Source organism: Gavialis gangeticus, unplaced genomic scaffold (assembly GCF_001723915.1).
Source record: "Gavialis gangeticus isolate Ggan-Ray unplaced genomic scaffold, GavGan_comp1, whole genome shotgun sequence".
NCBI lineage: Eukaryota > Metazoa > Chordata > Crocodylia > Gavialidae > Gavialis > Gavialis gangeticus.
Window position 1 is genome coordinate 163,782,169 of NW_017728992.1, and position 15,166 is coordinate 163,797,334.

General features: G+C 44.2%; 1 protein-coding gene across 1 annotated transcript in view; it reads right to left on the reverse strand.

Annotated features, from left to right (window-relative positions):
- AZIN1 (antizyme inhibitor 1) overlaps positions 1–15,166 on the reverse strand; it is a 54,011-nt gene that overhangs the window by 18,902 nt on the left and 19,943 nt on the right. The window contains exons 3-5 of the mRNA XM_019528044.1: positions 7,584–7,781; positions 5,055–5,228; positions 4,581–4,753 (exon numbers count right to left, since the gene is read on the reverse strand). Coding sequence (XP_019383589.1) covers positions 4,581–4,753; positions 5,055–5,228; positions 7,584–7,685 — 449 coding nt within the window. The 5' untranslated portion in view covers positions 7,686–7,781. The remainder of the gene's footprint in view (positions 1–4,580; positions 4,754–5,054; positions 5,229–7,583; positions 7,782–15,166) is intronic.

The window sequence follows — 15,166 nt, forward strand, 5'->3', positions numbered from 1 at the left end:
GACAGATTCAGGCAGAGGGAGAAAAAAAAATTGTTTGGGGGCATGCCTCTCCTGCAGGTAAGTCCCACCTGACAGGGGCCCCACTCAACTTACCCCTGCTCCTGCAGCACTGTCCCTCACTGCAGAGGCTTCTATCTAGTCCCCCCACCTCCCCTATGGACTGATCTGCTAGGCTGGGGCATGCATGTGGGCACTCTGCCCTCCATCCCAGCCTCAGATCAACTCCAACAGGCTCCAAGACTTCCCAGTGGATCAAGATCCATTGGTTGGTGACCACTGTACTAGGGTATGATCCATTAATTTATCTTAGGTTCAGGGTTAACAGTGGCTTCTTAGATTTTCATTATTAATCCCTGCCTAAGAAAATTCCCAAACTGAAAATATTTACAATAGACAATTTAGAGGAGTATGCATGAAGAGGCAAATCATTCCTATTGCTTTAAAGGATGCCCTTATTATCCTTTGTCTTGATATCAATTTATGTCATTTCCTTTGGCCAGGTTTATTTCCTAACTCATTAGAAGTGTTTCAGGGGAATTAAAAAAGTTAAAGAACTGTTTAACAAAATATTTAATGTATTTAGCAATATTTGTAATACCATAAGAAAACACTAATAATATTCCTATAAAAAAAGAAACCCCAATAACCTTTGAATTTATCCTGCAAGAACTCCAAAACTATAACAGTGCATTTTACATCCTACAGTCATAGTAGGACAGATGTTAATCTGCAAATATTTAGGACTACATATACCAAACTCCTCAGTTGAGTTCCCATGACATAATGTAATATTTACAAGTGCTAGCTGTTTTCACTTAAAAGCTAAAATTTCCTTGCAATTTCTCTTATGAAAATACCATGCAGGATTCTCATTTCTGGGTCTTAGCTGGCTTGTGAAATCTTGGACTTGCAGTCCCCTCACTATCTCAGTTTTTAAAGACACATAACACTACTTATCCCTGCCCCAACTCTAGGTTTCAAAGATGCACACTGAGCATAATTAACTGCCCTTGGATTCTTTCAGTCAAACTCTATTTTAGCAGGAAGTGAAGACTTCCCAAAGAGGCAACAACACATTAAACAAGATATTGTATTAAAAATAATGCCCTGAAAGACATAGAAAAATCCATCAACATTTGATAAAATTAAATTCTTCAAAAAGGGTTCCCCTCCAACTGGAAGAAAGAGAATCTCTCTCTTGCAGTAACAAGTAATTTTGCAACCCCTTAAAGAGCAGTTAAGATGCAATTTTCTGTGCTAGATTCTAACTTGCAGAGCGCAAGGAGCTTGAACTGTAAAAGAATAGCAATACTTACAAAGAAGTGAAAGCACAAACTAAAACGAAAGGAAGGGCGGACCAAGTTGAGTTGAGCTGAAGACACTGGAGAGCAGGGCTGAAATCCAGGAAGTGCTGCATAGACCCTGGGGTGGAGGGGTAGTAGGGTTACCTCACCTGGAGAGGTATGTCCAGTTTTTGGCCCCACACTTCCAGGAGGATATGGACAGTTTGGAAAGTGTTCAGCATAGAGCAACGAAAGTGATTAGGGGCCTGGGAGGCAATACTTATGAGGAAAGGCCAACAGGATTAGAGAGTTTAGTCTGGAGAAGACTGAAGGCAGACTGGATAACAGTCTTCAGATACTATGAACAGGATGGAGATGGGCTTTTGTCTGTGGCCATAGGGGACAGGACTAGGAGCAAGGGCACTAAGATGCAGAAGAGGAAGTTTTGGCTGGAGATTAGGAGGAACTTTGGTATAATGGTAGTCAGCATTGGAATACACTACTTGAACAGGGTGTGAAATTTCTATCCCTGGAAAATTTTGAAGAGGAGATTTGACAGACACTTCAGGGCAGGATAATCTGTCTAAACCATCCCAGCGAGCAGAGGCTTAACTAGATGACCTCATGGAGGTCCCTCCTAGCCCTACCTTCCTATGATTCTAAGGGTCTGGGTTTTTTTAGGGTTGTTTTTTTACATTTAGTTTTGTTTTCAAAGTGTGTGCATGCACACACACCGTTTGCTGAAAACAGCAACCACCAGAGGATGTCTGCAGACAACAAAAAAATTAAAATAAAAAGAGCCATGCTTCTGACAACACAACACCCTTGAATTCAAGGCACATCCAAAATCTGGGACTTAAGAGAAAATACATCAAACAAGACATTTACAAGGATATATTTTTAGGTGTGCCACCGTAAAGATAATATGTTCTCATCTCTCTTTTTTTAACAGCCTATTTTTAGTAAGAAATATTTGGTTTTAAAAGCTCTTTTAAAAAAACTGAGGAAATGCAATAGAAGAAATCCAGAAGGAAACAACTACATGGTAATAATCTGGATTTAGGTTCTGTGGAAATGAGACTCAAATTGAAAGGGGATTCCTCCTAGAAGCTGAATTTAAGCAAGTGCCTAAATATAAATGGCAGTTTATTTCGGATGCATGCAAGTGCTGCATAGTTCTCTCAACACAAAGCAGACAAACTGCTTTACTCTAACTGAATGATCCTCTAAGAAGCCTTCATAAACTAGAAAGGCATGTAACATACCCACTAGCTACTTACAAAGTTCCTTTTGTTTCTCAAAGCAGAGGATTTTGTTTTACTTGTTTGTTTCAAATTTGGGACTGTCTTCATTGAGACTTTTACTGCCAATGTTGCAGCAGAGAATGCTGCTGTGCAGTCACTCTGTTCTCGATACCAATAAATATGGAAGCTAGTCCTCAAAGCAAAGGCTTTCCCCTTCCCTGTAGGAATGAGGCAAGCTAAAAATGCAGACTGGCCTTTCACCCATTTCTCTTCATTAGAGAGGTTCACAGGGTATGCCCTCAAGTTTTCTATAAGCCTAAAAGACTTGCAACCAAGTGAATAAATGCCCATCCAAGATGGTATTCTCACTATCATAATCACCCACATTAAAGCCAAGTTGCATTAGATGCTAGCTTAAGTCCACACACTCCTGCACAGATTGTATTTTATTTTTTAATTCTAGGCACCTGTGCTACAAAGTTGATCCAGCCAGGAATAGACTGAGTTCTAGAAAATGGCTACTGTCCTTTGAACAGACAAACCTGGAGGCTGCAGCTGAGAGCTAAACACACATTTGTCTTAAAGCAGCTAGGCACAAACTAAGTATTTACAACAAACATCTGAGCCATCTTTCTCCAGCTATAGCCTCCTCACTGTCAAGCTTGTGTGACAGTAGGTAAGGACAAAGGAAGAAAAGTAGAGCTGAGAAATGCTCCTCAGTATTTGATGGGATGAGTGGTTTGGGCAGGCATGACACTTCATCAACAGAATCCAAACAGGCACAACATTCCCATTGGGCTACAACAGGAGTCCCAATTATTTCCTCCAAAGATTTCTGGATTGGCACTTAGAGCCAATCAACTCAGACACTGAAACTGAAATACTGTAGTCAGATACTTTGAGTCTTCCTAGCTTGCTGCTGCTCCGCTTTGCCATTAGCAGGCTCCCAGAGCTTGTCTGAATTCATACAACTGCATTTTTAAATTGCACAAAGCACAAACAGCCACAACTGAGTGGAAAGTAAGTACTGGAGACAGTTTAAATGTTTAGAGAGTTTTGCTAATTATTTCTTGTGTCCCTGGTTCTCCTTATAAGACTTGCATCTGAATGGTATTTAGGTCTTTTGGGGAAAGGGCCTGCCTCATCTCAATGGCTTTAGTAACCAGGTCATGGCACCTTTTTCTTGATGCTCCCTGATAATGTAAAATACAATACTGCCTCCTCACCCAGTGTGAAGCATTGCATTATTCACTTCAAGGACAGGTGCCCAAGGAGTCAAGATACAGCCTATGGCAGGTCTTCAGCTTTGAAGGTAAATGATGAAGGATAATATTGATGAAGTAACCAACATTGCTACAGGTTTGATTTCCATCTAGATCCAATGTGGGTAGCACTAACAACATTCCATCTAAGAGATGAATTAAAGTATATATCCAAATCTGCTCTCTTCTGAAACCCTCTAGGTCAAAGTGGCACAAGGAGGGACTGGAAGCAAGCCTTCACTGTTTTTAGTTCTCCAGTAAACATGGATATGCTATGCAATGGCATCATACAGGTGCCAAGTAGAGGTCACAAACGTGTAGTTTTACTGGTTGAGAATTTGTCCCCCAGACTTTGGTTGAAGCCATTAGGAGCCAGGGAAGTAAAGAAAGTCCTGAAAGAAAGAAAAGCTACTCAAGCTGCACAAAGCAAACCAGCTTGTTGACAAAGAGGTGCCAAAAATGCTAACATTAAGTTACCAAAACATTAAGTGAAACTTGGGCTTCCAGTCTTCACTCCTCCTTGGTATTCCTTTCCCCTCCCCTCCAAGGTTGAGCTGGGTGATTTTCTCCTACTAAGCTTGGAAGCCAAAACCAAGAAGAGAAAAATTCTACAAAAAGTGGTAGCATCTTTAGATAAATACTGCAATAGAGACAAGGTTAGATTAAGACTAGCATGGCTACATTTTATTAAAAAAATACACTTTTCCTGCTTCCCAGTAGATAGGTAGCATAGCAAAAAAGTTAAAATTCTCACAGCAAGAAGAATCCTAAAATTTATTTTCAACACTTACCTCGCATTTGGATGATTACGTGCAATTTTCTGTAGCTCAATATCATTATCGCAAGTCATGATGTTTATCCCAGCTTTTGCTGCATACTTTATGTGAGAGGCTTGCTTGCAAGGATTTATATACATGATATTTTCAGGAGCTATGGCCAAGTCCTGTAACATTGCCATTTCAGTCTAGAAAACAAGACAAGACAGTAGCAGAGTTTTAAGAATGGCAAATGAAAATCCTGTAGTGAATATGTCAAATTTATTCTGGAACTTGCACAAATAAGGTTTTCCTTTAGCTAATTTGTGCCCTTGAAATAACTGGCTAACATACAAGTACAGCTTTAAACTGTATACTCTTTAATTGAGTATTACAGAGGCAAAAAGACAATATTAGCATGGTAACTAATGCCAAAAGTTGTTGTTTTACCTGAAACAGATTAAACAGGGCTCAAGGAAGGTAACAGCAAGTTACAGAATTAATGCTTACTTTACTGGAACACACAAATCCGGTGCCAAGAGCTGCTAGAATCTCAAGAACGGCTGGAGTGGAATTGCATCTTACAGGGTAAAATGGTTTTATTGGTGCCATCACATTCTGCCATTCAATGCGTTTCTTCATAAGCTTTCCAAGATCACCAACAAAAAATGCTTTTTTTCCAGTCTGTAAAACAAAGGAAGTTAGAAAAGAAATAAGAATCAAATATGTTTTAAAAAGTTATGGACCTTCCCCTCAAAGCACAAAAAACCCCAAAACACAATGAAGCATGAAGTCTCTTGCTTACTGCGTCTGACAATCATTGGGGGTCAAGGCTACATACATCTTTCCCCTATTCAAGCACAGCTTTTACATATGACCTCTAGCAAGTGACTTGACTTTTCTGCCAGTTTACTTAAAATGAATACCTTCTAGTACAAAGATATTACAAGTTTTTAGATAGTACCTTGCAATTTTTTGGCTGAAATATTCTACTCATCTGCTAGGTATCATCATTCTAACTACATGTCAGAACACAAAACATTTGTTTTACAAACATACATATTTTGAAGTCTAGAACTTCCTGGAGGGGGAAGAATTAAATAAGTGCTTCCATGATCTGAACATAGTTTTGTATCTTATAAAAATGGGGAATTTTCCAATTGGTACTACTATTATTTCAAAACCAGCAGCTCATATGATGTTTTAATGAAACAATTTGTTCAGTATTTTTTTTTTTAACCGGCAGATTCAAACACATTAAAGGTCTGTCCCATATCAGAGGCATGGAAATCCTATTAAAATACATACAGAAATCTATATTAAGAGCATTAATATTGTAAAGTCAAGTACTGGAAAGTTAGGGAAATGCCAGGTCACCAATGCAACTTCACATTAGGTCCCCTTATCCATCAGTTAATATAGTCTTACTCAACATCACATAGGATGTCTGGTCTCAGTCCAATGTCTTAACCACAGGAGATCATCCTCTGTTCTTCATTTACTGTCCCTCCTGTGCAATCAGTGAGGCAGGGGTCCCATAAAACTAGCAGCCTGTGATCACATAAGGAGTATCATAACATGCATTTGAATTTAGATTTCCCAGGCAACATCAATTTTAACATTTGACTTCTGACTTTGCAAGTGCATATGTGCAAGGATACTAAAAAAAATATCAATTTCCTTTGAGGAAAGGGAAGAACGAAAGAGCCAGTACAAGTTCTGGAAGCATACTGTCCCCCTATACGAGTCATCAGCAAAATTAGGATCTAGGCATTTCATACCCACAGCACAGGTTTACCTGTTTGATAGAAAGAGGACTAGGAATCAGGATTTGGTGATTTCTCCACACAATTCAGGTTATATAAAAGTCTAGTAATTGACAGCATAGCCACACACACACCTGGCAACACAGGCAGTGGAAGGCTGGGGCTCATGGGGGTTAGCCTCCTCCCCTAAACTGGGCCAGCAACAGCAGCTCCAACACCACAGCCCCTGCCGCACACTCCTCTGATACCATGCACACACCACCAGTGTACACCAACCCTGGAACAGCCCTGTGGGAGGGAGGAGCAATAGGCAGGCATGCTCCACACTACCCCCCCCCCACTACTTTCTAGTGCCACCTATGTATGGCAAGTTCATTCTGAAAAGCAGTGTAATTCAAGTGGAGAACTCCTAGGTATGGCGTTCAGAATAGATCTCATCTCTATCTCTAGGGGTGACAGTGCAGCCTGACTCTCCCTTATTGCATCTGTAAAATGAGGAGCATACTTGCCTGCCTATAAAAATGAAGCTGCAGGGAAGAACCTTGCTAAGTAAAGGCTATGATGTGCACAGAGTTTTACAGTTTTTCTGTGGGAAAAAAACTAGGACAGACTTACCACCTCCCAGCCTAGCAACACCTTGCCCAAGGAAAGAGCGTTTGTAGGAGATACAGTAACATCAACCTGTTCACTATTCATTTGCCATGTAGGAGGATCAGTGGCAGCTACAGCACACACAAGACACTTGGTACACAAGGAGGCAAACTCTGTACACATGCACACACACATACTTCATTAGAATAGCAGTTATTTCTTGATCCCCAGATCTCTCTTATTTGCAATATTTCATGTCCATGTCCCAAATTCTCCACAGGCTAGAGCTCCTCAGTGAATCAGCTAGAAAAGCTTTAGATGTCAGAAAGCTGATTTCACCTCTAGCCTCATACAACTGGATGTGGCTGAATAGTGGGGGGTTGTGGCTTTGGGGTTTTTCCTTTTGCTTTAGTTTCTGAACACCAAGCTTTCCCAAAATATTTCAACCTGAAGCAAAGGGCTAACAGAACTTCAGTTCAAAGGGCTAACACAACCAGATACAAGTTTATATGGAAAAATGTATACAGCCTTATCTGAAGAGGTCAGTGCTATGTCACCCATAACATAACTGTTAGTCAGACTTCAGTCACCACTACAGATTAAAAGTTAAATGCTGGTAACTTAAACAAGAACATTGTTATGTTAAAATAAACTAGACTTGTTTTGGGAATCAAGTACTTACATGAGTTTGCTCAAAAATATAGTTGTCAATAACATCTGCAGGAGTTATTCCTTCATCCAGTAGGCCAATGGAGTAGTTTGCATCCTCAGGAAGTCCTTTCATCTCAGCCGTATTCCGCAAAGCCGACAGTCATAAACCAAGAAACACAAGGGATGGGCCGCCAAGCCTTATATCCGGGTCCTTAAATTATGCAACAAACTATATGCAACAGAAAAATGGTTACATTGATTTAAACATTACCTATCATCTAACGCAATTTCTGCTTAGTCAGAGGGGCCTTCTAGGCTTGCTACAGTGCATGTAAACCACTACCTGCTTAATAAAGAAAGACTTCTACTCAACAGGGATTTTGCCAGTGAAAAGCAGTTCAGAAGTGTGAACTTCCATACTCTGCCTGGGGGGATGGGACAGGACCAGACCTTTTTTGGGAGGCATGCTACAAATTAAACCCTCCCCAAGTGCCTCTCCAATCCCCTTCCTCTACCCAATCTGCTGTTCTCCTTTCTGCTCCCTACCCAATTTGCCACTGTGCTACTTGTCCCACTCCCTGATCTGCCATGAGCCAGCTGCAGCATGCATGCCATTAGTAGACCACCCCTGTTGTATACAGCAATACAAATGCTCATTTTAAAACTGTTGTTTATGCTGTGCCAAGGTTAAAACAAAGATTTAATGCAGTCACTGATGAAAGAGACCTGCAAAAAAATCTTTAAACAATTTAAAGCCAAAGTTTAAAATGTGGCTGTCCTGTTGAATCAAAAAGTCTTCACCACTGTTGGTTGTTTCTAACCAAAGTGCATCATACCCATTTCACATAGTGACAACTCTGCCCAAAGTCCAAAGAGAACTAAAAATAATTTATTAAATGTGTTAAGTCCTGATCTTGCAATGAGGGGAGAGAAAAAAAACGAAAGTAAATAAGCAATGAGCAAATGGCTAAGAACTGACCACATGATCCAGTAAGCAAACAAGTCTACCATGGATTAACATGGTGAAGTACAGTTTAAAACAAGTTCTGTTACAACCCTTTAGATTTGTGACTGGCCAGGTTTCAGTTTCCTCACCATTATGCTAGTGGTGACCCCCATGTAAGAACTTTTAACAAGATGCTAGCCAGCCAGCTTTTATCTGAATGTTCTGATGTTCTCAGAAGTCTCTGGATGAGGTTTATACAACTGTTAGGAAAAGGACCTGAGCACTTAGAGACCTACTTTTAAGGAAAATTTTTAAAAGCGTTAACAATTCAGAGAGACATTCACATGAAAGATAGGGTCACCACTGAAAAAGCCCACAAGGGGGCAAGTCAGCATCTTGAAGCTTGGATGCCTAAAAGATGCTAAACGTTATACTTTGGCATCTGAACTTTAGGCTCCCAATTCAAGCAAGTTGGTCACATTCTTTTAAAAAGGCAAGTTTGCTGCCTTAACTTGTGCTTTGATAGTTTTGTAACCTAGTAGTCCAGAAAGATATCATGAATAAAGAGTCTTCAGATTGATAATCATACTGCACACCAAAGGGTTACAGAAATGCTGTATAATCTTGCCATTCAGAACCACATACAATGGAGATTAAGATAAACTTTGCCCCAATTCTAGAGGCTGACATGGACACATGCAAAACACAGCTGGCAAAGACTTTAGCCTTCCTTTAAGGAATCCAAAATATTAATATTAAATTAACAACAATTAAACAACAATTTAATGTCTCAACTGAAGACATTTTTGCTTTCTACTGGAGACATTTTTGCTTTCAGCCTGGGTTCCCACAAGCTGAGATAACTTTTTGCTTCAGGCGATTACAGAACCACTGTACCAGCTTTTCCTTATCCTCTTCTTCCCACTCCCCAAAAACACTCAATTTGAAACTTAATAGTACTAACTAGATGTCTGTTAAGTAGTTACAAAAAAATTATGCAAGATGGCCAAGATGCTACTTTCTTTTCAGCATAACCTGGTATGTGAAAACATGCCTCAGTTTTATGCCTTCAATTTAGACCCATTATGAAGTAGTTACATTAAAGTGACCATAAACTGGTATATTCTTATCCAGCAAGTCACCCCCTCCCCCACATAAAATGAGTCATATAGGCTGACCTCAGACAGACCCATTTCTGTGAGCAATGCAGGGCCAAAGCTATGGAGAAGCAAGATTCATCTTCTGACTAGCACTAATCAAATAAGAGTCTAGTTGCAGAATTTTCACTACTAGAAAGCAAGCCACATTGGGGGGGTAAGCAAGAGTGCAAAAGTGCAAGAGAATTTCACCATCAGATCCCAGGTTAGGTTTGTATATTTAGTTATGAGAAATGCATTTTAAAAATTGTGATCTGAGCAAGTCTGATTTGGAATCAACAACACAAATATGACCCCTACAATCCTGTTTACAGAGCTATTCTGTGCACAATCACCACTTTAAACAATACATTTGATTCGACAGTCAGCCAATCTTTTACATAAGGGCACTGGAATATTTGTGGCACAAAACTAAAGAGGCAAACAGAAGTGACTAACAAGATTAAAACTCCTCACTCAGGCTCATCTTTCATCAAAGCTCTGGAATCAAGAGATTGATGGACAAGACCAAAGAAAAGCCATAGCAATAGTGAAAGATCATTAGTTTTCTGCAAGTCCATTCCTAACATCCAACTTAACACAGACAAGGACTTCGCTGCCCATTGTAATATACCTAGTGTTCTGCATTTTCAGTTTATTTAAAAAAAAAAAACAACAACCTGGGAACTTTTCAGGGTTTATCTTCCAAACAAAAACTAAGTTGAAATTGGGATGAAAGGAAAAAAACAGTTTAAAATCAGGGGAAATATGTTCCCGTGGTAGTGATGGAGGGAGAGAGTAAGACTGGGACCAGGAAAGGGATGGGGTTCAGCCCACTGGCCACTCCCAGGGCTGTAGCCAGGGACAGAGGGGGAAACTATCAGTTGATGTGGGATGGGGGGCACAACTCTTGCTGCTATATGCACCCCAGGAGGGCTGCAGGCCCCCAGATCTGCACTTGGGATGATCATCCAGTGCAGCCTGGGGCACACTTAGCAGCAAGAGCCATGCCCCCCTGCACGCACAGTTCCCTCTAAAGCTGGTGTCTGCTGTTCCCGGGGCCACTGCAGCAGGGGCTGGGGTGAGTGGGAACCGGCAGAACCCTGGGGGGCACAGGGCATGACATCCCCTACTTCAGTGGCACCAGGAGCAGACAATGCAAGCTGCCTGCAGCTGCTGGGCAGTGTCATGCCCTGAATGTCCCAGGGCTCTGCTTGTCCCCACTCATCCCAGCCCGTTGCAGTGACCCCAGTGACACCACCTGCCTGCACCAGGGCACAGTGCAGCCCAGAGGCTGGCAGGAGTGGTGCGCGGCCAGACCCAACCCTGATCCAGACCCTAGCACAGGCACCTCCCACCCCACCCGAGGTCAGAGCCAGGAGCCCCAGGGCAGCGGTTCCAGCCTGTACAGAGTGGCTGGGTGCAGCTCCTGCTGCACAGAGCAGGGCCAGGCTCTCACCTGCTCCCCGGTGGGGCCTGAAACACTCAGCGCCTGCGACAGGGCCACAGCTAGATCCACCCACCCCAGGAGTGATTCCTGTGGCCCCTCCTGGGATCAGAGCCAGGAGCCTCATGCCCCCAGGCAGTGGTTCCAACCACCTTCCCTCCACATGCAGCCACCACCATCCCACTCTCCCCCCGACATCCGGCCACAAACTTGTGCCTCAGCTAATCAACCCCCAGGCATTCGGTTAGCAGGGACTTTACTGGCACTGGCAATGTGCACCCCCTGGAAACACCAGCTGCAAAACTGCACGGGGCTGTCTGGAGCAGGTAGAGGCAGCCCCAGGCAGCCTGTGAGTAGCTGCAGCATGGGACAGGTAGGGGCTGCTCCCCCCTCCCACAGTCAGCACCAGCTTGTAACTCGGCCCGCATGAGGCCGCCCATGCCTGGCTCCAGACAGCCCCGCACTGGCTGCGAGCGCCTACAGCGCAGGGCACTGGCCACGGGACAGGCGAGGGGCCACTTTTCCCCACTCTCAGCACCAGTTTCTTCCCTGCTGGCGAGCAGCAGGGGTCAGGGCTGTGCGCTGCCCACCGCCTGTACTGCAGGGTTGGGGGGCCAGTGGGAGCACAGTGCCCGCACCAGTGTCCCAGGGCCAGTGCCGGTGGGGCCCAGAGCAGGGTGCCAGAAGCACAGCGCTACTTCACAGTCAGGGCGGCTAGGATCTGGAACCAGCTTCCAAGAGAAGTGGTGCTGGCTCCTACCCTGGGGGTCTTTAAGAGGAGGCTAGATGTACACCTTGCTGGGGGTTGACCCCAGTACTCTTTCCTGCCATGACAGGGGGTCAGACTAGATGATGATCTACTAAGGTCCCTTCCAACCCTAGAAACTATGAAACTACGGAGTCCCAGCTGGCAGGGGCTCTATGGAGCCCAGCCAGCTCCCCATTCTTTGCTGGTGCAGCCCAGCCCAGCTCCACAGACCCCTGCCAGCCTATGCCCCACTCTGGGCTCCAGAACTGCTGGCCCTAGGACACTGGTCCCAAGACATTGGGACATTGGTCCCAAGATGGTGGCCAGGGGGCAGGGCACCTGTCAAGGGGAAGGGCTACCCATGCAGCCCTCGACAGCCTGCCAAAACTGGGTGACCAACCCTCCGCCCAAAGTAACTGGCCACCCCTGATCTAGCCCCTGCCCCTTCCTTCCCCCATGGACCAACATGCTGGGCTGGGGTGCTTGCATGCAGGCACGCACTCAGACCCCCACCCCAGCCTTGGTTCGACTCCAAGAGGCTCCGAAATCTACCAGTGGATTGAGATCTGCTGGTTGGTGAACACTGTTCTATAACCACCATTTCCTTAACAGCCACTCTTCTTCACAGTTTAAGTGTCCAAAAAGGCTTTCCAGTGATGAAGACAGACAGAGACAAAAGGAGATCAAAATACAATTTTAAAACAGGTTGTGTATCATAAGAAACAGGAAATCATTGAGTAAAAATCAAAAAATCACTTTTTACCACTGTCAAACACTCATCCTTTGTAAACATTTGTTATACCCCAGTTTTCTATTTTGTGGTAAGATGAAGTTCTAAACCAATATTTCATCACTTCCACCACCACCACAAGTACTCTGGGCTCAAAGATTTATTTTATAAAGGCAATTAAGGCCAATCAACCATAGGGTCATAAGAAAGTAGGACTGCATGGAACCTTATGAGGTCATGTAGTCCAGCTCTCTGTTCAAGGCAGGCCCATCCGCGACTAAACCATCCCAGCTTCCCAAGATATCCAAGTCTGAAGGAGAAGCCAGCAAGCTATGGCTTGCAGAGTCACTGGGTATGGCATGCAGATATGGGACTTCGGCAACATTTGGCACTGGGGACAAGCAGTGGCTGAAGGCTCTCTCCCTGTGCCACCATGGGGACAAACAGCAGTTGCAGCTAGTCCTGCAGCTGGAAAAAAAGTTTGCCTATTTTTGCTTTGGAGGATTCTTAGTAAATCATGCACGCTTGTTGCACTACTAAGCAAGTTTGCAAGAAAAGGCTCAACTCATCTGGCATGGAGTTGCACAGAATGTGACCTCTACAACTGTAGCTCCTTAAATCCAGTGCACTGTTTCTGTATTGCTGCTCCAAAAGATCAACACCCCTTAATTCATGTACACCAGCATCCTATCAACAGCCAACAAAAAGATTCTTTAGTAGGTCAGGGACTGCTGGCCCTGCGGCACCAGTATGGGCTCCAAGCTCATGACCACTCGCTGCTTCTTGCTGCCGCTGCTGTTTTGCTGAGCGCTATAATGGAACTGGCTCAACGTTAAGTGAAACCATGTATGAGTTTTAAATGAGTGCTATAGCAAAACAGTATTAAGTGAAACCGTGTTAAGTGGGGGTTTCCTGTCATAAGAACCAGACAAACATAGGGAGGCCCCAGTTAATTCCTCACTGCCTCCAGACCTGCTAGGTCAATTTACCAAACAATGCAGGAAACAACTTCCTTACTGTTAATTCAGTCCATCAGAACACTGTCCAGTTATCAGAACTCACGAGTCATAGGAAGTCACAGACAGACAGGCACACAAACTTTGCTGGTGGCAGTAATGCATAACCTTGGTATGTTTTATATCCTGACCTTAGCAAGGGTTTAACTTAAATCTTAAAGCTAAATCCCAAGTTCAACTTAAATCTATCACAGGAGTGGGCAAAATGCAGCCTGTGGGCCACATTTGGCCTACTGAGGGATTCTGTCCAGCCCACAACAGGTCCCTCCGCCCCACATGGCCCAGGCTCATAGGGCAGGCTAAGCAGTCCCACCATCCCAAGCAGGACAGCGGGGTTGGTGTGGTGCAGTGGCCAAACCCAATTTTGCAGCAGTCCTGGCAGTGGCAGCAGCAACGCCTTCTGGCTGCCAGATCTGGCCCATCTACCCCACACAGGCAGGGCACTCAGCTGGGATGGTGTGGCAGGCTACTAGGGAGCAAGATAGGTGGGTGTAGCCAGGGAAAACGAAGCATCTTAAGGTGACGGTGTGGGGCCAGCCCTGGGGCCGAGTCACAATCTACTGCCCACGTGGCACTGCTACAAGTGCTGGTTCTGTGGGCAGAGACAAGCAGGGAGCAGACTGCAGCCCTTGCCCCACACTGTCACCACCCAAGATCCTGGACCTGGCTTCTCCTGCCCTACTCCCAGATACTGAGATATTACAGCCCCATCCTGGCCCAGAGACCAAGTGGTGACAGCATGGGCCTGAGGCATAGCCCCTGTTTTGCAGGCAGGGACAGGTCATGAGGAGATCATAGCTCTGCCCCAACCCCATGCTGTCACTGCCCCACAATCCTGGGGTCTCCATGGAAAGCAAATGGGGGCACAGCCAGGTGGACGGGATGGGTCCGCAAGCAGGCAGGGAACTGCATTTTGGCTTGGGTCCATGATCTTGGGGCAGTAAGTGTGGGGCTGTGCACCCCTGCCCTGGGCCTCAATATTATCATTATCCTATGTTCCCATCCCATGATCCCAGCCTCACTCACCTGTCCAGTTATCAAACAATTCTCCCCGCCCACCCATGGGGCTCACATAAGGAGTTCTGGTGAACTACTGCACTAGGCAGGGCAGCAGGGTGCTGACCCAGCTCAAACCTCCCTACAAATTCCATGCCCCTGATCTAGCAGTTGAGTGATATGAAGAGAAATCTATGTAGATGTGCAACTGCTGCTTTTGAAGCAAGCAGCAGATCCCCAGGCTTTTCATTGATTAACATGCTTGTTTCCCAGGCTGAAAGCTAAGTTATTACTGTACATTTAGGTAAATTTACAGAGTTCTAGATACTGCGGCTAAAGGTTAATACTTTAAAAAGTAAACTAAATGTTTATGGCTCTGAGCATTATAAACTCCTTTGGTTTCAAGTTGCCATTACACTGCAAGCACTGTGAATGCAGCCCAAACTATGAAGAGTTAAACTGGGTTCATTCCTTGCCATATCAACAGGCTAAAATAGATTCTCACATCTTTTGACTACATTGGAATTATACAGGTGTCAGATTGGAATTTAAACAATTATGCAGAGAGAAGGAATTTTTTTTTTTTTTTTTTTAT